General features: G+C 32.3%; 1 protein-coding gene across 1 annotated transcript in view; it reads right to left on the bottom strand.

The window, feature by feature from the left end:
• The window catches only part of IPO8 (importin 8), a 56,025-nt gene that overhangs the window by 26,121 nt on the left and 5,721 nt on the right, over positions 1–24,183 (bottom strand). The window contains exons 3-16 of the mRNA XM_011363127.2: positions 19,404–19,560; positions 16,794–16,952; positions 15,616–15,772; positions 12,679–12,768; positions 11,311–11,405; positions 10,642–10,726; positions 8,367–8,501; positions 7,799–7,898; positions 5,264–5,340; positions 4,878–4,994; positions 4,370–4,459; positions 2,915–3,080; positions 1,725–1,885; positions 791–916 (exon numbers count right to left, since the gene is read on the bottom strand). Coding sequence (XP_011361429.1) covers positions 791–916; positions 1,725–1,885; positions 2,915–3,080; positions 4,370–4,459; positions 4,878–4,994; positions 5,264–5,340; positions 7,799–7,898; positions 8,367–8,501; positions 10,642–10,726; positions 11,311–11,405; positions 12,679–12,768; positions 15,616–15,772; positions 16,794–16,952; positions 19,404–19,560 — 1,715 coding nt within the window. The remainder of the gene's footprint in view (positions 1–790; positions 917–1,724; positions 1,886–2,914; positions 3,081–4,369; positions 4,460–4,877; positions 4,995–5,263; positions 5,341–7,798; positions 7,899–8,366; positions 8,502–10,641; positions 10,727–11,310; positions 11,406–12,678; positions 12,769–15,615; positions 15,773–16,793; positions 16,953–19,403; positions 19,561–24,183) is intronic.

A 24,183-nucleotide genomic window follows, 5' to 3' on the forward strand; every position in this document is an offset into this window, starting at 1 on the left:
CCTAAGTCCTCACTGCATAAAACAAGAGCTGCCATCATTGCCAAACAAGTCAACTTGAACTACCAGAAGAACACAAATTTAATTTGAGTTAAGAAAAGGCTATGTGATACTTGGGGAGGAGTGAGGCAGGTTTTAGGTGGGGAAAAAATGATACACTATCAAAATAATTTGACTGCAAACTCAAAATTCTGTGAACAAATCTCCTGATACTATCTGAACCTTGTTTTCAACTTCTATAAAGGACACTACCATTACCTGCTCTATCTATCTATCTCATGTTGAATTAGGAAAGACTAACAGCTAATATGAAAGCACCTGATTATTGTCTGCACAAATTTTTATCCCAATATTGTTCTGGAATTCATTTAGGAAAGATAATGTTTTAAGCTCTTCTTCCCTTCCATTCTCACAATATGTTACATCAGAATTTGGTTCCACTATTTAATATTTGCCACTGAATGAATGGCTATCAATCTCTATCAAGAAGACTAAACTATGGGTTCCAGAAGGCAGAGTTCATTTCTAATTCAATTTGGTATTCCCCAAAAGCCTAGGCTAGCACATAGCAGATGTGATGAACTAAACTCAGATATACCCCTTACAACCACATGTAATATTTCCCCTCAATCATTTTAATATGTGTCTATAAAATTCGAGGATAATTTTTAAAATCTAGCAACATAAGTAAGTAGTAATTTAAAAGTCAAGCCTTTAGAACTCATGCCCATTGATTATACAAATTTCAGTTAATGTTACCATAATGACAAAATAAAATACAATGAAATCTCACCTCTTTATGATCTTCTACAACTGTCAAGATAGTATCAATGGTATGTAAAATTCCCATAGCCATTACTGTTTTGTCTTCGACTTCTTCATATTCATCACTTTGAAGAACTTTGCCAAATATCTCAGCCTATGAAAAGAACATGAACATATTCAACAATTAGTACTGTTATACCCATCCCTCACTATTTAAGTTAGCAAAAGTGCAGTGTCTCACATGTAAATGTCAGCTTTGCTCAAACTAAGTTATGCACTTTGCCAAGTGAATCAATGATAGAACCTGTAATGTTTTAAATATAGCCATTTTTTTCCTTATCTAGTCACTAGAGTGGAATGTACTTTAGCTACTATAACCAGATAGCTAATATTTAACTTCTGGTTGTCATTAAACAAACAAATCCAAAATCTAGAAAAACTAAAATCTAGTAGTACTCAACTGAAAAATTTGATAGAAGGTTTAAAAGAAAAAAATCAAGGAATTATCTAAAAATGAAACAAAAGAACAAATATGGAAGACAGGAGAGAAAAGGTAAGGAAATTAGAACTCAGTCCTGGCCCAATATTCCGCATCAGAACTGCAGAACAGAAAAAATGGTAGGAAGAAATTTATCAAAAAGGTAATACAAGAAATTGGTCAAAACTGAAGAAAATGAGCTCCAAGATTCAAAGCCCAGAAAGTGAAAATTTAGAAGGCTCACATTAAGGCATGTCATTATGAAATCTTAGAATATTATAGGTGAAAAGAGATAATCCTAAATGTTATTAGAGTTAAATCTAATTAACTATAAAAATTAATAACTATCAAAATTATAAAAGCAAACATTTTTATGTTACTATTATAGTTACATATAAAACTAAACTCCAAATTCTGGAGTTTAATGTATTTAGATTATTCAAGACTTTTATACCAAACTAACATAAATTCTTGCCCAGCTTACCAAGTGCTGAGTCATATCAACAGCAATTGAGGCTACTTCTTGACTGTATTCACATATCATCTTCTGGATGACATTAGTTACATCATCATTTTCTGTCTCTCTAACAATGTGCAACAGTTCCTGCATAATAGGCCTCACATGTGGCTTCATATATTCCTTAGCTAATGCAACAAAACAAACAAAATCAGTAAAAAAAATTTAGCTATTCACAAGTAGTGAAAAGAATTAACTTGGTCCTAAGATAAAGTGACACACGGTAAGAGGTTCTAGATAGAGTCTTGCTCTGTGGTGAATAAGTCACAAAGCTGTACCAAAATAACCTTCACCAATATATCAGTTTTCTTATGAGTAATATGGGGATAATCAGTCCTGTACAGAAAAGAATTGTCCTGCCTAAAATGCCAATAGCCCCCAGTGAGAAATTCTAATTATATATATGCTCTGTCATTGGCATGACTTACAGAACATATGATACCAGGATACATGTATAAAAAATCACATGCATAAGAACTATGCCCAATACTGATGGTGCCCATTTCCTGCCCCACCCCATCTCTACCTACCTTCCTCCCCACATATCCTTATATAATATTCAGACTTCCATTAAAACATTGTTGAATAGAGGTAAACCAGATTCATGTTTACTTTCAAAGGTTTATTTGAACTATGAACAGAATATTCTTCTGAAATAACAAATGAGATACCTGTTTTATCCCTTACTACGAACACTACTTGCTACTTTCAGAACCAGCAGAATCATAGAATCCTAGAGTTTAAAGGAATCTTGAAGCCATCTAGTCCAACCCCCCTAAATTTAAATATATGGAAATCTAAGCCTTAACAGATCAGGTGTCTTGTCCAGGTTTTCATGGCAAATTAGTAGCACAATCATAACTAGAAACCAGGTCTCTTGAGGCCCAGTCTACCCTACTGCCCAATAATTATCAACTTGTTTCCCAATCTAAAATATTTCTAGAAACCATAGTCAAAAGGAACTCCTAAAAAGGGCAAGAAGAAACTCCTATAAAATTCTGAAGGGGCAAAAGCTCAGAAATCCAAAGCCTAAACCTTGACTTAGAGAATCATCCTTATTAGTAAAGGAAATGAACAAAGCTATTTGAGAAGACTATGCTAATAAACAGACAAATAGATAAACAAGTAAATCTTCTAAAGGGCATTTCTGGCTTTACCTTGTGTCTGGTTAGAAATTAAGGACTGAAGAGCAAGGGCAGCTTCGACTTTGACAGGCATCTCCTTATCTTCGATCAGGCTCTTCTTTGCTAGTTCAACTGCATTTCTTAGATTAAGTTCATTATGAAATTTCAAAGAACTAAATGCATGAAGTACCCAACAGGACTATTATAAGAAGAAAGAAAATAGGGAACCATTGGGATTATGGTATTCTGTAATAATGTCATGCATATAAGAACTTCTTACTAAGTAAAATATCATTAATTCTACCAAGTACTGCTTGTTTGTTTTTAGAGGTAGCATATTAGCTCTAGTTGCTAACTTTTGGATTTCCTAGTTTTATTTTAAAAGGCAGTTGGATTACTTCTAAAATACCTATATGCAACAATATTTTCACAGGAAAAAAAAAAACAGAGCTAAATTTAAATATCTCTGAAAAAAAGTCCTATTTATGCTTTTAATATAATTCACAACTGATTTATTATTATATGTAAAAAGCTACTATGAAGCAATGTTTGACATTCATTTTCTGGCCTTTACAGCAAACAAACAAAATATTATTTTTCCTTAGTCTAACTGGCTTAGCAAACTTCCTTTTTTCACACACATAAGATATGAAGAATTTTAACCTTGTACAGATTACCAAATTTTAAACTATTAGACTACAGAATCATATTATTACTTTTTAAAATTCTCTATTTGTATAAAACACAATTAACAGGAATTAATTTGAATTACTAAAAACTTTTAGCAAGAGAATTATAATTCACACAACCCGTCAAAGATAGTAGCCTACCTATAAAAATACTTGTGTGCTCTTAGCATCTCTAATCTACATTTGCCCAAATATTTCTCCCTCTGACAATTATCTTCTGTTTATAAAATGCTTTAGAGGGTATAGGCATTATTAACATATGTTATTTTTAGCAAGACATTTTTTTGTGTTGACAGAGTTATAAAGATACATACAAGGCTCTTGAATTAAAGTTCTATTTCTATATCTCCATATTGATTCCAGAAGTAATGTACAATTAGAACACAAATAAGTTTACGTGGATTATTATTTTCATTTGACTAAGACAAATCTACCTAATATACTGTAAATCATAATCAAGTTTTTAGCAAAACTAGAAATTTCATGCTGTTTTCTGACACTGAAAATTAATCCGTTTATGAATTTACATTGTACCACTGCCGTAACAGCATCCCTCTCATAGCATGCTTTGCACATGCAGTGAGTGAGGCTAGGGTGAAAATGAAAACAGCTGGAATTAAAATCCATAAATCCTCTTATTTACTAGTTTGTTCTTTATTCAGCTTATGTGACCATAAGGAACATTCTAATTGACTTCATTTTGCCTCAACATGTGTCAATTTATCCAAAAACATTTAGTTTGATAATTATCTTACAAATGAAGATTTTAAGATACATAATGGAAACATGGAAAACTTACTCTAGCTCGAAGATATCCCAGGTTAGACAATAATAATGGAAATACATGATTCTGCAGCAACAACTCCATTTGGTCCTTGAATAAACTCTTCTGTTAGGAAACAGAAATTAAGTTTCAAATTACCAATGTCTTTTTCACATGTAAAAGTCACATCCTAATAAAGTACATTATGACTTACACTTAAGATACTTCTATTTACAATTTTGTAAAATTACTTCACCTACATATCACTTGTTTTAAAACAAGAGAGAAATAGTACCTTAAACATATTTTGATACTGATTTTTGTAGAAACAAAGTCACTTGACACTTTTTAATACAGCAACAGTTTCATACTAAAAAACTGACGAATAAAGAAGTATTCTTTTCAAAGAAACAAGTGACAGATATTTATAGTCAATTCAATTATGCAGAAGCAGTCACTAGTTTTAAATTATCCGTAACTTTCATATTCTCTCATTTGCCTGTGCTTCACAGTTTTAAGTAAATTAAACTCTAAGTAGCTTAACCTTCAATAAAATATCAGCTAGAGAACCAATCACGTGCAGGGCTCCATCTTTCTTCCTCGGGTCAAAGTTCGGGTCTGTTAGGATTTGATAACAGAACGCCATCATTTTTGGCAGTACCTAAAGAAATAGAAGAATCCGTTTCAGTCTACATTAGCTTACACTGCCTCATGATAGTATTAAATACGATACACAAAATTTCAAAATTAAAGCCACTTTATTGTGTTTAATTAAGAACATAAAATAACCATTTTCTCTTGCTAAGACAGAAAAATATTCTTAAAGTGACAGATTATAACTCATAATACAATTTTTCAAATACTAGGTTAGAGTGTCAAATCAACAGAGGCTACCTTTCAGTTCTAGATTTAGAAAGAATAACTATATACCTCTTTTCTTTTCTTTGCAGCAGTGTATAAGAGAGTCTGGGCTGCTGTGGTAGGAGAAGCATAATCTTCAAAAATATCTAAGATTTTAAAAAGGTTAAACCGTGTTAGTAAAAATACAATTACTATAGATTTCAAACCTGATTAATCACTATTCCAAAACCAAAAAATAAAAGTCTACATATGACACTGGTTTACAGCATTAAAAAGCTAAGGATATATCATCAGTACTTTCATGCACAAAAGGATTTATCAAACTCTATAGGTTGTCCTTTTAATGCTATTCTCGTTCACCCCGAGATAACGCATGGATTACAGTCCTACCCTTGCCCCTAAAGTTTGCCATGAAATACGTCGCTTTTATTATTATTTTTGCATCACTCTAGTATAGCAATAGTCTTTGGAAACAAATGACATCATGCTATTTATAACATTGTTTTTTTGTAGTTCGATCGCTGAAAATGTCAAATCCTAGAAAACAGTATTCCTACACAAACTGCACCTTTTTTTTTCTAAACGGGAAAAAGGTTAAACAATCATTTTAAAGGAAACAATACATTTCAGGCATATGTTTCTCTAAAGACAAGAAAAGCGTTTTATCTCTATCGAAAAAGAGCAATAATTTATTTAGTGTTTATAATGTGCCAGGCACTGTTCTAGGCTCTGGAGACAAAAATATCAAACAAAAAGGTTCTCATAGAGCTTACAAGGTGAGAGAAACAAATTATACACATACATGCACACACACATATAACAGGTCAGGCTAAGACATATGTACAACAGGTAAAGAGAAAGAGAGTAGAGACTGTGGGGTGCTAGTTTAAATAGGATGTCAGGAAAAGCCTCTTCAACTCTCCATTAAGGTAACACTTAAGCAGAAATTGAATGAATGAGGAAGAAATCTCTACATGGAAATCTAAAGATCAAGTTTTCAAAGTAGAGCAAACAGCAAGTGTAAAAGTCTTGAGGGACTGCTACAACAGTGCTTGGCTGTCAGCAGGTAGGTCCAGCAGGTATTCAATAGATATTTGTTGAAATATACACCTATTTAAAATGCAACACTTAACTACATAAAATTTTTCAAATTTCAGCATAGGCAGTTTTACATAAGAATGTGAAAACTTGAGAAGTATTTGATATATCCATATATAAACATAAAAATAAAACCAAATCTAAGTCTTTGCCTCCAAATATAAAACACAAGCATAACAATACTAATAACCAACATTTATTGAGTACTTACTCTGTGCCAGGCACCATACTAAGATTTTACAAGCATGCAGTATTCTACACTAAGCAGTGAAAGCAGTTAGTTATTTGTATTATCCCATTTAATCCATCCAACATTATAGAAAAGTATGATAGAAAAGCTAAAGTATTATAGAAAAGCTAAACATTAAAAGAATGCCTCGAAAAAGAAGATTGGCTTATCACTCTTCTCCTAGGAAAACAAAAGCACTAGGAAGGGGAAATAATAAATCATGCCCATGTATAATGATTTTCAAAAGGAAATGAATGGTAGAATGGAGAGATAAATCAGATGGCAAATATTGTTTCTCATTCATTTGCTTTTCCTGTACTTTGTCTCAAAGAGACACTTCCTCACTTACTGAATCAAATAATACTAAACAAAAAGCACTCTAAAAACAGCATAGCCCAGTAACCTATGATCTATACCAGCAGGCTTAACTCAAGTAGCCAGTGACACCTGGACCAAGGTGAAAGCACTGCATTGTCACAGCACCGTCAGCATGCCTTGGGCAGGGTTAAGTTTATCAATTATTTATTTCTACATTTACTGAAGACAGACTAGAGACAAAAACTAGTAGAAGGATAAAGAGGTGTAGAAGGGATAGAGAATGCAAAATAAGGCAAATAAATAAGACAAAGTCCATGACCTTGGATAGCCCTAAGCTGTAGGAGAAACAGAGGTACACAAATAATATTTTGCTATGTTAAATGCCTGAGTACTCAGTGAAGCAATTAATTCAAACTGGAGATAAAAGAGAATGAACTCAGGCAATCTACACAGTTCAACAGCTTCCAGGAGAATCCAAGCTTAAAGGACTCCCAGATAACTAGGCCACATGGTGGGGCCACTACAAATAATCTCATCCCCTGTGGAACACTTAGTCTCTACGATAAGGAGGCAAACCAAATTGGGGTGCTCCTAAAATATGCAAAAAAAAACAAAGGATCTCCCAGATTGAGCACAACCCAATCTACAAATGGGTAACCCAAAAGGCACAAAAAGAGATAGTCTCTGCAGATCGGCATCACAACAGAAAAAGGTATAGATGGTTCCATGACTGCTTCAGCATCCACTACAGGGATGAATAAAGCAGCTTTTCATCTCCCACACCCAAAGGCATCAAGTCTGTTGCTTCAACAGAATGTCAAGAACTCTTGTGAATTTCAGTTTATTATGCAAAGCAGAACTCTGGGAATTTAACAAATAAAATTTGCTTTAAAATACAAATTTAATTATACTATTTTACATATCTAGGAACTGATGAGGAATAAAATCATCTCGATTACCAAATTTCATCCTTATATATTCATATGGATCTTCTTGCCACAGCTCTTCATCTTCATCCTTATAACACATCACAGAAAAAATCACATCTTCAGAGATATTCTAAAAAGGGAATAAACAGAACAACAAATGGGTATAAGCTATTCAAATTTGGGAAATATTAATAATGTATTTACTGACAACTTTTATGGTGTTAGTTTTCCAAATTGTTATATTAATCTTTCTGTTATACTTGCACTGACTAAGGTGAAAGCAGGAAAGCAAGAGCCTAGGGAGGGGGCAGGAAGAGAGTGGGGGGAGTGGGTTAAACATAAGATTGTTTTTAAACAACAACTGATTAAAGATATAGAGAAAGAGATGAATGTAAATGCTATTCTTTGAAGCAACAGCAGGGATAATAAAGTTTTACTAACAAATCAATATCAAACATACCTTGACTCTTGGTTACATATACTAATATACTAAGATATTTCTTATTGTAAACATTTTTACATTTCCATTTTGGTCCTAAATATCACCATGTCGACATATTAAAATTTTCTGTTCTTCTTCCATTTTCAAAAACCTAACCTGTATGTGTGGCTTCATCTGCTTCCATGTTACAGAATGAACAATCCCTTGGTTGAGATAGTTGAATGCTTGCTGAAGAACACGGGGGGCCACATACTCTTTCTGTCTATATTGGTCTAAAATTTTTAGTAGTACCTATAGGAAAACAGGATGAGAAAATAAAGGAGAACGTAAATAATTTTAAGGTTAAGAGTAGGGGCACTTTAGGCATGACATAAAACCCAAAATCCATAAAGATAAAAACTAACAGATTTTTAGGGAAAAGAGTAATATTGTGGAAAAGTTCATAGGCAGCTTTAATTATTAGATAGGTCCATGTTTTATATTGAACTGAAGGGTGTCTCACTGTAATTTCCAGCCACTTGTCCTACTTCTAACTTGCAGAATTACTCAGAATAAGTCTACAATCTATTCCACATACTTCAAATAAATTAAGATTACTGTTAAAAAATAATAACAGACTTGACTAAATGAACACTGAAAACATCCATACAGCAAGAGACACCACAAACAGATTTTAATAGTTGATAATGGTGCATTTCAAATTAGAAGAGAAATGATAAATTATCCAAAAAATAGTACTGGGACAACTGATTATCCATCTGGAAAAAAATGAAGCTGGTACCCTAACTAAACTTCACAACAAAATAAATTCCAGATGGGTAAATATCTCAACAACAACAACAAAAAAAAACTGAAAGCATAAAATTCCTAGAAGAAAACCTGGAAAAATTTTATTTTATAATCTCGGACCATGGAAAGTCTTCATAAATATCACTATAGCAAGTTTATAACTGAACTGCTAAATAAATTAACAGGGTGCCTTTCAAAACATGTACAGAATTTATGAATTTGGAACACAAATTCAGTTCAAGTTATGTAAAATTCAGATTTATAAAATTTGTCAGAAGTCCTACCCTCACCCAGATGCCCTTTCTGCAATGCTGGCTAAAAATGGATGCTATTGAACATGGTTCTTCCTAGAACAGTTGTGGTTCATACAAAGTGGTAGGAGATGAGAGATTTGAGTAAAAAAAAAGAAAAGAAAGAAAAAAAATATAGGTTTTGATAAGAAAGCTATTTTTAAAACTAGGAATATATACCTTAAATAACCAAGGTACAAATAGTTAATGACATGGATGCAATAGTGTGAAATTTATGTGACACTGGGAAAACTCTACTGAACACAATTCAAGAGGGCATCAACTTTAGGATGCTTAATGGTTGATATAGCAGTGAAAAGAGCAGAAGACAAAGCTGACCAGCTTCTTGATTATGCTAGTATCCACAGCGAACCGCTGAACTGATAATTTTATTCATTATTCACTAATTTCCCCTACAGACTGCTTCATGGACCAACAAAGTAATTTGTGAGAAAATTACAGCCATAGCTTTCCTGAACTGTTGCAAGGTACATTTTAAAAATGACAATCTATAAAATGATACTAGACAAAATGATAATCTATAAAAGGAAGTACTCCATCTAACATAACAGGTTTGAAGTAGTTAATTTTATATCATTGACAATGAGGAAAACTAATATGTATAGATTTATAAAAACCTAGAAACACCTCTATATCATTAAAGACTTTTACTATGTCTGATTAATCTTTGCTTCCCCAACATGGTCCTAACACAGCCAGCAGTCAATAGTTATTAAGTTTTATTTGTGGAAATATAAACAAAAATATCGTGATTCAAATGGCAATACAGATCAACCAATTTTCATGCCCACTTGTCCTTTGTAGTTTTTAAATATTGGTATCAACCTAGATTATTACTCAAGAACTAATTTTCACTGTATAGAATGGTTCCAAAAATTCCACAAAAAAAAGTATCAGTTTTCAGCTGAAAGTCTTAACTTCTGAGCTCACTTCTTCCTAAAATAGATCAATAAGTATTCTATAACTTTTCTGATATAAAAGCTTGGAACAAAGAGGTAAGGCTCAAAGAAATGGAATGTAAGAAACTCATAAGAGGTCAGAGAGTTAACAGAAGAACACAATCTAATACTGGTAACTGCTACACCAGTATCAACAAACTTCAAAGGCTTGAGTCCAGCACCTAGAAGTCTAGAGGGCACTTCTTGTGGTAGCTCCCCTAGGCCACTTGGTTCCAAAACTGATCACAGTATATTAGATTTCCAGAGCTGCCATTTCATCCCTTATATTTAAATATGTAGCGTATTAATATGTTCCTACTTTGAAATAGATAGAAATGACTTAACTACTTCCAGTACTGTCCTTCTTCTATTTGAAACGCGTAAGTTTATTACCTGCTGAATTCCCACTGCATAGGTTTTCAAAAAGAATTCAGAAAATTCAAAGTATTCTTTTGTGACATTTCCTGGGCTTCCATATCTTAAAATACAAAGAAAAAAAATGTTTAAATATCAAGAATTTTAAAAACAAGCATGTTCACTAGTTGAAATACAGTGCCTTGTTGAAAGATATATTCTACTGGGGCACAAAACTAACACTTTCCCCTTGTTTCACAGATCCCAAAATGAAATCATGATGAGCTATACTTAGACTCTAAGAGCTCCTAAAGGGCAAATATTACAAATAAAATGTTACAGCTGACACATTTTTTCAATAAATGCTTCTATAATTAAATTTAACTAACTTTCCTATGGCGTTGAATGGCCAAGCACCTTCTTGCACAATTCCTGAATAATTCCAATGAGCTAAACAATGTCATTTCTCCATTCGTTTCATAGAAGAAGTTTAGAAAGAGTCAGAGAAAACTGACAACCTCCTTATTATCTCAAAGTCATAATGAGTCACAGTTAAGCCTACTTTAAAACAAAGAGAGGGTGACTTTTTGCCCTCTAAGGCTCTAAAGACAAATAATCATATACTGTGGAGCATCAAGGGATCTAATTTTATTATATCCAACACTGAGATACTGACCATAAGATCATACGTCTAATAAACAGGATTACCGTTCAAAAAGACGAGCTACAATATGCAATGCCCACTTCTTACACTTCCACCAGACTAGTTCTGGTCTATCATCCTCATCAATTTGCAGAGTCTCCTAAGAAGACAAAAACACCCAGATTAAATTTCTGCATAATAAAAGGGTTTATGTGAATAACAAAGGCAGAATAAATCTTGATATAGATTAAGTAATATTAAATGTGAATTTAGATTGCCACACAAATGCAAATTCCTTCTTATAAACTGCTAGGTAGGATTTTTAAATAAACAAAGCAAATTTCAACTAACCAATGTTGTTGTTTATCTCTTATTTTCAAAAGGCCCAAATACATAGAAAAGAAATACAAAATACCATATCACTTGAGAAAGCTCTGGATGACAGAAAGGTTCTATACCTCTATCCAGGTGTCAGTAATGCAAGCGAATGTTTGCCAGAATTCACTGAGCCACTCACTAAGCTCTGTGCACTTAATGGACATAAATTAAACCTCAATATAATTTGTCTCAAAATATGAAAAAAGAAAAAGTACTGCACATTTGAAGGCAAGCTTAAATTTTTAAATATTTGATATTTTAATTTGATTAGTTACTTCAGTTAATTTGATAGGTGAAATATAGCATAATTGTTATTGCGGATAAAAATGAGACACCATCTTTAACCCATCAAACAGGCAAACAAAATTTTATATAAGAGATATTCTCAGTCACCACTTAGTAAAACATAAGCCAGGGCAATATCTCTGGAAAGCACTTTTGCAAGATCTGTCAAAGCCTTATACTCTTTTAGAAGCCTATCCAAAGAAAATAATTATGAATGTGTATAAAAATTTAGCTACATATATATAGTTAAAACATTAAAAAACTAAACTTTAACACCTAGTAAATGAAGCATGCAACAAAAATAAAAGTATAAAAACATAATCATAAAAAATATTTACAATAGATTTTAAGTGAAAAACATATTTCAAAACAGTACCTGCATATACTATTTTTATAAATAAAGGCTAGAGGAAAAAAGGCTAGAGAAATAAATACTAATTTTTTTTTTTTTAATATTTAGGCAAAGCAACTCTTGGTTGGCCTCACAGATTACAAGGAACTTGTCAGCTTACAATCCCTTATTTTTTTATTTTTTACACCTATAGCACCTGATCTTCCTAGGTGGTTTCCCATCCAAGTACAAATACTAATTTTTTAAAATGGTTTTTATCATGTTTAGGATTAGTTACTTTATTAGTTTTGCTTATCTGAACTTTCTAAAAATGAGTGTGTATTATTATTTTTATTACAGTAATTTTTTTCCAAATAGGCTATGATAATAAATCAGTCTACCACAAATATTTTTCATAAGAATACAAGCCCTTTCTTACAGGAGGGACTGTCCTGTCAATAATAGTTCGAAAGATCTCCATCCACGCTGTCATGGTTTGGTTATTCACCAGTTGAAGAGGCAGTGCATACTGAAAACAAAAGAAAAACAACATCAAATAATAATTCCTCCCCTCCAAAAAAAAAAATCAGCAATTTCATCTATACTGGAAGGCTAAAATATACGAAATGGCTAACATTTGACAAAGAAAACAGTAATTTCATATGGTTCAATCTAAAATTTAATTTAAAACAGATCTATAAACATATATATAAATTAAAATTTTAAAATATAGACGTATATATGCCATGAATTGTTTCTCTGGGCTACTTTTTAAATGAAAAAAAAGAAATTGTAATACAGTAAGGTCTCACTTATTCAGCACGAGATTCCGGATAAGTGATTTTTACCATTTACCCCTTCGTCAAACTTTTCATTTTAACCACTTTTTCCCCAGCTTTATTGAGATATAGCTGACATTTAACATGGTGTAAATTTAAGGTATACAAAATGACTGATATATGTATACACTGTGAAATTATTACCACAATAAGATTAGTTAACACCTCTATCACCTCACATAATTACCTTTTTTTTGTGGTGAGAACTCATTTTAACCACTTTAATGAAAATCTCCACCTCACAAAACATTTTTTCTATTACTTTCTTCTGTACCGTGGCATAATACAACAGCCATTGTATTACTGTAGGTCCCACCGCCACCCCACTACAGTGTGAGTTACAGGAGATGAGGCACAGCACTTATGCATGCATGCATTCCAAAACCTGCTACATGAGCATGCTAAGGATGTAATGGTAAGTAAGAGACATAGTCTCTGTCCTTTTAAAGCTTACACTCCAGTTAGGGGGGAAAAAAAACATATATAAACAAGGAATTACAATATGGTAAGATACACTGTACAGATAAAAGCAATACAATATTGATAAAGGCAAAGAGGAGGACCACCTATCCCAGCCTGGTAGTATCAGGGACAACCTGCAGGAAAGACACATAAGCTGAGACCTGGAGAAAGAGCAGGGCATAAAGCAGAAGAGTAGTCCAGGCAGAAATAAAGTATTTTAAAGGCTCAGAAGAGAGGGCATGACCTATTATTCATGAATTGAAAGAACTTCAGTATGGCTGGAGTGTAAAGCACAAAAGCAAGGATGGCAAAAGATAAGGTGGAGGGATGAAGAGTTTTACAGACCATGTTAAGAAGTTCATACTTTGTTCTAAGTGCAATGAGGAATGTTTGGGCTTGAGATAGGGAACAGAGGAGGAGCAAGCTGAGGATTGGGGGAGACTGATGATGAGTCCACTTTTAGACAAAGTACATATGAAGTATCCAAAAGCCCTGTACACAATAAATAATTGATAAATGCCACTTAGACAAAGTTAATTTAACTGTATCATACTTTTCAATACTTACTGTATCATACTTAATTTGTCTGCCTCTTCTTAAATTGTCAATCATTTTTTACTTACATTCTCACTGTAATTGTGCCTCTTAAAGCCTTCTAAATTTTTGCTCCCCAGATTCCCAGAGGGAGCACATTACTTTAATAGCATATAACAGATTACCAAAATGGTTTAAAATGTTGAGGTTTTTCATTGGTTTTTTTTTAGATTTTAGCCTATATATGTTGAGATAAAACATCTTAGATTTTGTCCTCTTAGCAAATCAAGTAGAGTTAGAAGCTTTAGGAAAATTATTTCATTAGCCTCTATCTTACTTCCTGATTCCTGGCTATGCTTCTCCAGATAGGAAAGGAAAATCTGACCTCTGAATAAATGGGATATTACTATATCTAATGGCAAAACATCTCACTGAATAAAAAATGTTTGCCTCAGAGTAAAGTGATTCTCCTGAGGAAAATTTCTGAAAAATACTTTAATAAAAAAGCAAATACACCATACATCTTCCTTCCTTATTACTTAAAAAAAAAAAGAAAGAAAGAAAGAAAAGAAAGGTAGGAGAGTGGGGGAACATATTTTCCTAGTATCCTAGTTTATTCTCTTCTTCCCTCTTCCCCATCCCCTCCAAAAAAAAGCTGAGCTGAAAAAAATCTACCTCCAACTTTCTCTATTAAAAGATGAGGCTAAAAATAAAAATCTTTATTAAAGTAAAATATTTGGAAACAGTACTAAAGTACTTAAGTCACAAATGAAGCCAAGAACAAAAACAAACTATCTTGGCTCTCTAGCTCGACAAAACTACCCTCTTGCCATGACTAATTTAACTAAAAAGCATGTAAGAGAGGTTTAATTCATCATCAGACAGCTTAGACTGACAATAATTATTCCTCCTCCACCAAGATCTAAATAATTTACCCAAGTCTTCTAAGAATTAAACTTTTAAATATTTTTATATTTAAAACACTCCTTTCTCTATCTTCTTCTAATTACTTTTTAGATTATCATATTAATATTCTTTATACCCTTCAAATCAGAAAAAGTATTTTAAATAAAGGAAAATGAGCCACTAAATCTTGTTAGATTTATATAAGGTCAAATGCAAAGAAACTGCCATCATCAGTATGATTTCCCAATGAAGGACTCTCTTCTTTTCCTATAATCATAACTAATTTGCAGACAGAATGTTATGGACAGATTATTCAAGTGATCAGGTTTTAGGGCAGTTAACAACCCTGGTTCTTCCATACCCAGCACTTCAGATACTGGAGTAAAAGGCATAAGGACACTGAATCTCAGCTCTGCCATTCAGATAACCTTGGACAATCGAGTTAATTTCTGTGAGCCTGTTCTCTTATGTTGAGCCTGTTCTCTCATGTTTTTTTGTTTTAAGAAATATTTGTGAGAATATATAATAATTTTTAACCATAACTGACACTATTGAGTACTTTCCATGTATCAGGCAAAAAAGAAAAAAGAAAAAAAAAAGCCCACCCATATTTCTCTTCTGCAATAGAAACTTACCTGAACAAGTGCATAAAAGATTTTCAGAATCTGTTTCTGTAGTAAAACAGAATAATGCGAGGAATCGGGAAGGAGTTGCATGATCTGTTGTTGAATACGAGGCAGAAATATTTGCATTGCTGCTATAAGAGGTTCTCTTTCCTCTGCTTTCTTATATCTACATGAGCAAAGACAAATAAAAAGAAAAATAATTTCTCCCCCTATAAAAGAGCTATAAGTAATGAATGAAAAAATATATTTTGAACTATACAAAGCTAACAAAACAAAAACATTCTAACCATTGGCTTATACTTTCTGTTTGGATTGTTAGAATAACTTAGAAGGAACTTTAAAAGAGCACACTCCTGTTTTAGGCAGAATGCCTAAAATCTCTCCGTAAAGAATTAGACTAGTTTAAAAGAATCCAAGACTATTTTACAACTTTCCTAAATAAATTTTTCTACTACTTAATATTCATCATGCCACAATTCTTCCTATAAAATACAAGTTAACAAGTTGATATGTCTGTTTAAACAGACATATCTGTAATATAATAAATAATGTGGGAGAAAAAAACATTTCTTATACTATCCAACATTGAGAAGTTGGAATAGTTTACAAACTTAGGTGCTCTTAGATCACTTGAACTGCTACAAATCTAAAATATCTTCTCAAAATTCTGCAGAGTATGAACTAACTAGTTTTTAAAAAAGAAAATTACAGGACTTTGCATGTACAAGGAGCAGTCCTTGTAGAAATCAGAAAACACTTGTCTGCCACCTCCCAAGTTAACTTTTATGGAAAACAAAATCACTAGCAAAGAAACTTTAACATTTTCTATTTTGCATCTAAAAAGTTAAATATTTAATTTACTTAATAATGTCCTCATTTGAAGATATATGTTAAGGTACTTCTATATCAGAGTTTCCAAGGAAAGCTGTTAATAAATGGTCCTCTGAAAATAACAAATAATTTGAGAAGCACTACATTATCATATCACTGCCTCAAAGATTAGCAAGGTACATTAGCAGATTAAAGGTTCTCTGAATAACTGTAGTAAATAAACATATTTAACTGTGCTTAACCCAGTATTTGCCAAATTAACCTGATTCTGCAGAACACCCACAGCAGACATCTCTATGCAATTTAGCTCTAAGTTAATACAGGCTAGTATTTTCAGGCAATAGAGACCAACTTACTCATATGTCTTCACTAGCTGATACAAACACAATAAACTGCCGAGCCAGCTTCCACTGCTCTGTGATTGCAAGTAATAGTCTATCTTGTCGACAACTGCTGGCCAGTGACCAGGAAAATCATATTTAATGATGGCACGGAGACACATTGTTAACTGGACTCTATAAGGGAGAAGAAAAAGTCCACAATCTAAGTAATTATAAATATCAGGTTTCAAAGACCTCTAATATTTTACATAAAATCACTCTAACTCCTCTTTGCCTACATTATTCAGTTATATACCTGAGGTGGGAGGACAAAGAGCAATCTTGTAAAGAAAACCTTCAATAGCTCAACTTACTGAAAATAAAGAAAACAAGTAATTTCTTAAAATAAATAAAACTTTTCAAATGGTCTTATCCTAAATACAGCTTTGAGAAAAAATTAATTTAAAAAATTCGTAAAAAGTTTTTTACAAAAGACAATGAATCCACTTCAGCTTTGCAAAATTTCCCAGCCTTTTGTATTTTGGTTATTATATCCTAAGGGGGAAACAAAACAAAGTATTGTATCATTTCAACTAGACAAACAGCTTAAAAATGGTCAGAATAAGTAAAACAAAGGCCTATATAATGGTAGGAAGCATCTCTGTGAGCCAAAACCTTGAACCATCCATTATTAGTTAACAGCCAACACAGTATACTGCACCTATCAAAGCTTCCTGAGATACTAAATTTTGTTTTTGAGTATCAGACACACGCTGGCAATTCCTAAAGAGGAAATCTAATAGCTATTTCCAAAAATATACAGAAAAAAAGGCATGGGAAAACAGAAAAAGAGGAATCCCTTTAATAAAACTGCAAAGTTAAATAATAAAAGACGTGATGTCTTAACACCTAGGCCAATAATCACTTTCTCAACAGGATCTCAACTGTAATTGTCATTGAAAAGAAAATAAGGAAAAAAATTTCTCTTCTACAAATTATCAATATGGCCTTACATGATCATTTGCAAATGGTTAGAAAGTGTACTTAGCTAAATTAGGATTCCACAGTGGAAAAAAAATTTTTTTAAGTGTGTGTCATGTGAGTTGAACAGCCAATGACTTGGATTCACTGAAATGAAACAAATAAAATGTCCTTTTCCTTATGTTACCAATTCTATTTGAAAGTTTTCCTTTGCAATACTCTTAAATAAACTTCAAGAATATTTCTTCAAGAGTGATTACAGCTAAGCCTTCAAGACATAAAAGCAAAGCCACAAAGAACTATCTCATAAAGATAAAGCTCTCACCAGCGGGCCGTTCCTAAACAACCAGTAGGTCACATATGCATGCAATAAAACTAAAACTTTTCAGTTTTTAAAAGTTATTTATTTTATTTTTATTTTTTGGTGGATCTCAAGAGAGTTTTTAAAATTTCATCTTCAGGTTGACCCTCCCAATCCTTTCTCATTCCAACCAAGCAAACGATGGCTATGAATGCCCATCCTTTCATACATTACTGTGTAGAAGCACTGCACGATTCAGAGAGATCTGAAAATGTAGAGATTTTGACAAGAAATAGACAGATGATGGTACCGTAGGGGAGTCACTGCCAGGTTGACATTTGGGCAACCAATGAGAATAATGATAATTTTCTTGAATAAGTACACCTATTTTCTCCTTTTCACTGACAAAATAACTACACAAAGAGGAGTTCGATGTTTGTTCTCCTTCCTCACTGTTCCCCTCACAATTTCTTCCCTTTCTCCTGCTTACGTCATAATGTACATTAGACACCCAGAGAACAATTTCTATCTCTTGACATTAAACAATTTCATTCTCCTACCTATTTTATCTATTTCCCTCCTCTATTTTCAAAAGAAACCTAATTATGATAGCTCATGTTGAAAAAAATTTACTTCTATTTTAAAACTGAAAATTTTTATGACTCTATAGCCGTGCGATCCAATAGACAGGGCAGCTACTAGCCACATGTGCACACTTTAATCAAAATTAAATTTAAAATTCAGCTCCTCAGTTACACTAGCCACATTTCCCGTACTCAACAGCCATGTATGCCACATGGCTAACTACCGGACAGTGCAGATACAGAAGACTTCCATCAGCGCACAAAGTTCTATTGGACAGTGCAACTTTAGAGCACCTAATCTAAACTTGAAAAAACAGAGACAGTTCTTCTAGTTTATACCTACTCTATCCTGTCTTCTCCAAAGGAAAAGATACTTAGTTCATAAAAATGAATAAAAGATAGGTAAAATCTTAAGAAAAGTGGTAGGTTAAATCTCCTATAAGTCAATTTCTGGGTCTGGAAAAAGAAAGCACACAGTAAAATAAAAAGTCAAGAGATTATAACTAAGAACCTAAGTTATTTAAATAGCTAGAATTTATATAATTTTAGTTAAGTATAATTTTTGCCATATATAACTTTTTGTGGCAACTTAAAGCAACTAAATCTTCCAAAATATTGCAAACAATTATAAATGCAAAGGCAAATAAGTAAAACAATAGTGAGTGCCATCTTCATTACTTTACCTCTTTAAAATAACAAATTTGAGGCTAATGATTAAATCCAACCTCCCCCCGCCATCCATATATTTTGTGCTTCCTATTAATCATATAGGTATTGTACCTCACTAAATCTGGAGACCGAATTATTCCTTCCACAATGTTATCACGTATTTGCTGGCGATCATTTTCATGAATGTTGAATGGAAATATTGCTTCTCCCGGTGGAGGTTCTCGATCTGGCCAGTACTGTGTCACCATGTTTTTCAAGTAAATGGCAGCTAAATTAGAGGGGGAAAAAAATGCTAATGTAGCAGTATCAAAAAGATAGCTTTAATTCGGCTTTACAGAGCACGAAAAGCTAAACCTTTCAATCTTAAACATGATACCCAGCAAAAATGGAAAATCTTACAGTTATAAATAGCCAAGTGGGGAAAGGAAAATGGATAATTTAGTTTCTCTTCAGCTAGTAAAGAAAGTCTAGGCAGAAAACATTTCATTAAATCAATCTCCAGAGTTTACATGAGAGAAAAATGATCTAGGAATCAAGTACGTATCCTTAGACTAAATACAAGGTGGTCTAAATAAAACCCTACTAAATGTACTTGGAGATCATAAGAGTCACAATGTTCATAATGCCTAATTCTGAGTTGACAAATAGCTGAATTTCTACTGTCCTTCACGTAGCTTGCTTTTTTGGTTTTTCTTTCACTGGCTACTATCCTGCACTCTGAAATATTTATGCTTTTTATAGTATTGGTAATTTTTACCTAACACTTTTGAAATACTTATTACTTATAAATATAAGAAGAGAAAAGGACATCAGCTTTCAAATATTTTTATAAAATCTCAAGAAATTTCTTATCTATTTATTTCTATCAAATACATAATCAATGATTTTGTTCCCATTCTTTTTAACTCGCTTCAACATTTAATAAAAGGTTTCTGAAAAAACTAAGCTGACATACTGCTACAGGGTTTTGATAGGGAATATGAGGCTTTCTAAGCATCCCAGCTGAACACTGAACATAAATACTTATAATGTGTATTCTTATATATACCTAATATATAAGAACAAAGAGATGTGATTTACAAAGCATTTTAACTTCCCTTAAGTTTCTCCTCTCCCTTCTTTGCCCACCCAACTCTCCCTGCATCCTAATTTTAACATAAAACTAAAGTGGCTCCTAAAAACATTAACAGAAAATAAACCAACATGTTCTACATTGGCTATTATGCAACAGAAATTTAATAGAATTATAAACTTGACATTCTATAAGCTACTCTTTCATTAGTTTTGATTCAACAAAGGTCTAAGAGAGAGAGAGAGACAGAGAGACGGACAGACAGATGGACAGACAGACAGACAGACAGATAGACAGACAGGCAGGCAGGCAGAGACAGGGATTGGAATTTTGTCTAATTTGTTTTTAATTTAGACCACACAGGCTCTGTATTAAATACCATCTTTTATCCCAGTACATTTATATTATATAACAGTGACTGGCAATAAAAATGTATAGACTTACAATATGAATAAATGATCTAAGAATCTGTCAACAGTTCAGACTGATTTCATGAGATTAATCTTTACAATAGGAAAAAGCAACTCTATTATACACAAATGCATTTTAATCCCTATAAAACTAGTCTTGAAAATTAAAAGCAAACTTCAGACAGCAAAGATACAGACATGGTAAAAGCATAGACTTACTTATAATTCAATCATTAAATGCTGTTAATTTTATAACTAAAAAATATTTTTATTATGGGGCACTATACAAGATGGCCTATATAAAAGGCACACCGACTAATTTCTATATGTTGAAGTAAATCTGTAATTAGTTAAAATAAAATTTAACTTAATGTAATAATTTGAAAAGAGAATATTACACTTAGAGATAACCATGGATTGCTAAGGATAATGAAAGAAAAATACCAAATTTAATTGAGACGCTATCAATAATCTAAAAACCACCCTTTAATCATTTAATTCAGGTATCTATTTAACCATTTGCAAAGCCAAGAAATAAAATACAAATATTATCTTAATCTAGTCATGAAGAAATAAAGTATTAAACTTTTTTTCCTGCAAAATCCACTTATTGTTTCAAATATCTTAAGTTTGAAATTAACTTTCTAAAACATACAGACACTGCTCTCCATCTCAAGCACAATGAAGAGCCACTTAAGTTCTATGCCCTTGACCCAGAGCCACAACCACGTAGGTCAACTGGGTTTTCCTAACCTCAAAGTGGAAAAAAAGGGTCCTATTATAAACTCAGTGAAGGAGATGCTGTGCTTTCTGAGTTGATGTTTCTAAGCTTCTCCCTTTTTCATCATATTGGTAGCCCTTCTCTCTTATTCTTACTTGAATTTGTCAAGGGTAGGAAATCAGACAGCAATATATGTATATTATATCAAAACAAGTTTTAAAAGATTCTGAATAAGAGCCAAGGAGCTTTCTACAAATATGACACATGAGTTTTAATAAAAGAGCTTCCTGAAGTGCTTCTGGACTGATCAGAGTTCTTTCTGTTTATTGCTAAGTTCTGTATTCTAGAATGCTAATTAACTTTGACAAATAAATAACCTATGAATAACAACTACAAACTGAATTTTTGTATCCTCTCCCTATCCATCTTTCAAAAATACATACCAAAAAAAGGATAACAAAAAGCAGGCAACATAGAGAAAACAGAAACCATGCTTTTTTTCAAATGATGATTCTACATTAGTCATCAGCGATGACTTCTTCAGATGCAATACCCCTTAACTACCACTTTTAAATCCAAACTACTCTTCTGCTCACAGAAACTCTAAAATGTACTAAATAAAGTACATTTCTAAACCTAAATTTACATATATTAGAGTGTCTCTTCCCTTCAGTGGTAAGGAGTAAAATAACTGGAAACAAAGTCACTTGAGAGATTCCTGATCATAACTACCCTACATTTAAGATGGAATCCCTTCTCTGCACATTGTATGATACTAATGTTAGTAAACTTATCAATACCATAAAAGGAAAACAGTAGAGCAAACATCCAAACTTATTTTGTTTTGCTTGCCAAGAACAATTTTTTTTCCATTTCTTCACAGTGAGAAATGTCATTAATGAGCTTGCTTGATTGTAGCAAGAATATCTCAGAATTGCTCACATAAAAAATCAATAACTTAATATTTTGCAGAATTTTATGTCTTTCCAGTTAATATTAGCATAATAATTTACACCATTATACGGGCTAATTTTTTTATATATAAAAGATCATCATTCTTTTTTGAATGTCATACTAAAGGGATAAATTATCTGTCTGGGTGTCACCATAAGATTCTTATGGGACATCCTTGTTTTTAAATAATAGATTAAATAAGAGAAAATTTATAAATGGCACTTAAATTTAGGATAATGTAGAATTTTACACAGTGTACTTCAAACTCTATAATACTATAGATGCTCTAAGATAGAAGTTGTCCTAATAAATTAGAAAATGATCAACCACCAAGATAAACTCTGTCCTGTGACAGATTTGAAATCTACATAAATTATAAAGAAAAAAATTGCCTTTAAATGCAGTTCATATTTTATATCAAACCTTAGTTACCTAAGTTATTAAGAATCAAAGTTGTACAGATCTGGTTGTGATATGAGGAGCCTAACATTCTAATGCACTGTTGATAGAAAAAGCAAGCAAAAGCAACTTGGTGATCAGATTCAAAATTCTAAATGATAATATCATTAATATCCACTGATCTAGCATTTCCATTTCTTATAATTTATTCTATGAAAATATTCCCACAAATATCCAGAGATATATGTCTAAGGATACTCATTTTAGCATTGCCTGCATCAATGATAACAAAAAGCGACAATAAAGGAAATATCCATTAATATCAAATTGTTTAAATAAACTATGGTAGTTCTATACAAAGAAATACTGAACAATTATTATAAAGAGTAAAGTATATGCACATGCACTGACATGGCGCAATCTCCCAAGGGTACATGGCTAAATAAAAAAGGAAATGATAAAAAAGCATGTGTAATATAAACTGTTTTTTGTCACATTTTAAAGCCCACGTCTATAGAAAAAAAAAATTGGAGAACCATGCACCAATCTAATGCAAAAACGCTGTGTTTTTGCAATGTTTATGTTATATAAAGAAAACATATTAGTTTAATAAATTGCTTTAAGATCTTTAAAAATACGACTTCCACAAAACTTCATAGGAACTTCGTAATGGCCCTATAAACACTTAGGTTATTAAAATAGGTTCCATTTAGCAAAATGTGGTTTAAGAACAGCCTATTTTATAAACCAAAGATTAAGTAAAATTGAAAGCAATGATTTCAAAAGACTTACACAGAAGTTGTATAAACCTTATTAAAGTAAAAAAATATTCCAATGTGAATGTTTTTCAGAGGTTCTTCTAATCATAAGCACAAAGGGTTCTTTCAGGAAATCATACATATTATTATAACTATTTCCCCAAAGCTTGATGATTCCTTACATTTTTTATTGTTTTGTTCAACTAAAATTAAATATTTTTATCAACACATAGAGTATGATCCCATTTCTATAAAGCTGTTTATCTATCCTCTACCCAAACACATGCAAAGACTAATGTTTACCTAATGTGAATGATAGTCATTTCTGAGTGATGAATGTTGAGTAGTTTTTTTGCTTTCCTCTTGGTATTCTTCTATATTGCCCAAATTATTTATAATGAGTATATGTCACAAACATAATTTAAAAAGTCTTTTTAAATATATATTTTTTTAATTAGCTATTATCATTTACCTTGAAGTTAGTATCTTTTCAGGACTCAGGATGCTCCAAGGCTTTCTCCATTTTTTTACTTTTTGGGCTCTAATGACTAGTTCATTAAAAAAGCAAACACAAACA

The sequence above is a fragment of the Pteropus vampyrus genome, unplaced genomic scaffold, assembly GCF_000151845.1.
Source record: "Pteropus vampyrus isolate Shadow unplaced genomic scaffold, Pvam_2.0 Scaffold82, whole genome shotgun sequence".
Lineage (NCBI taxonomy): Eukaryota > Metazoa > Chordata > Mammalia > Chiroptera > Pteropodidae > Pteropus > Pteropus vampyrus.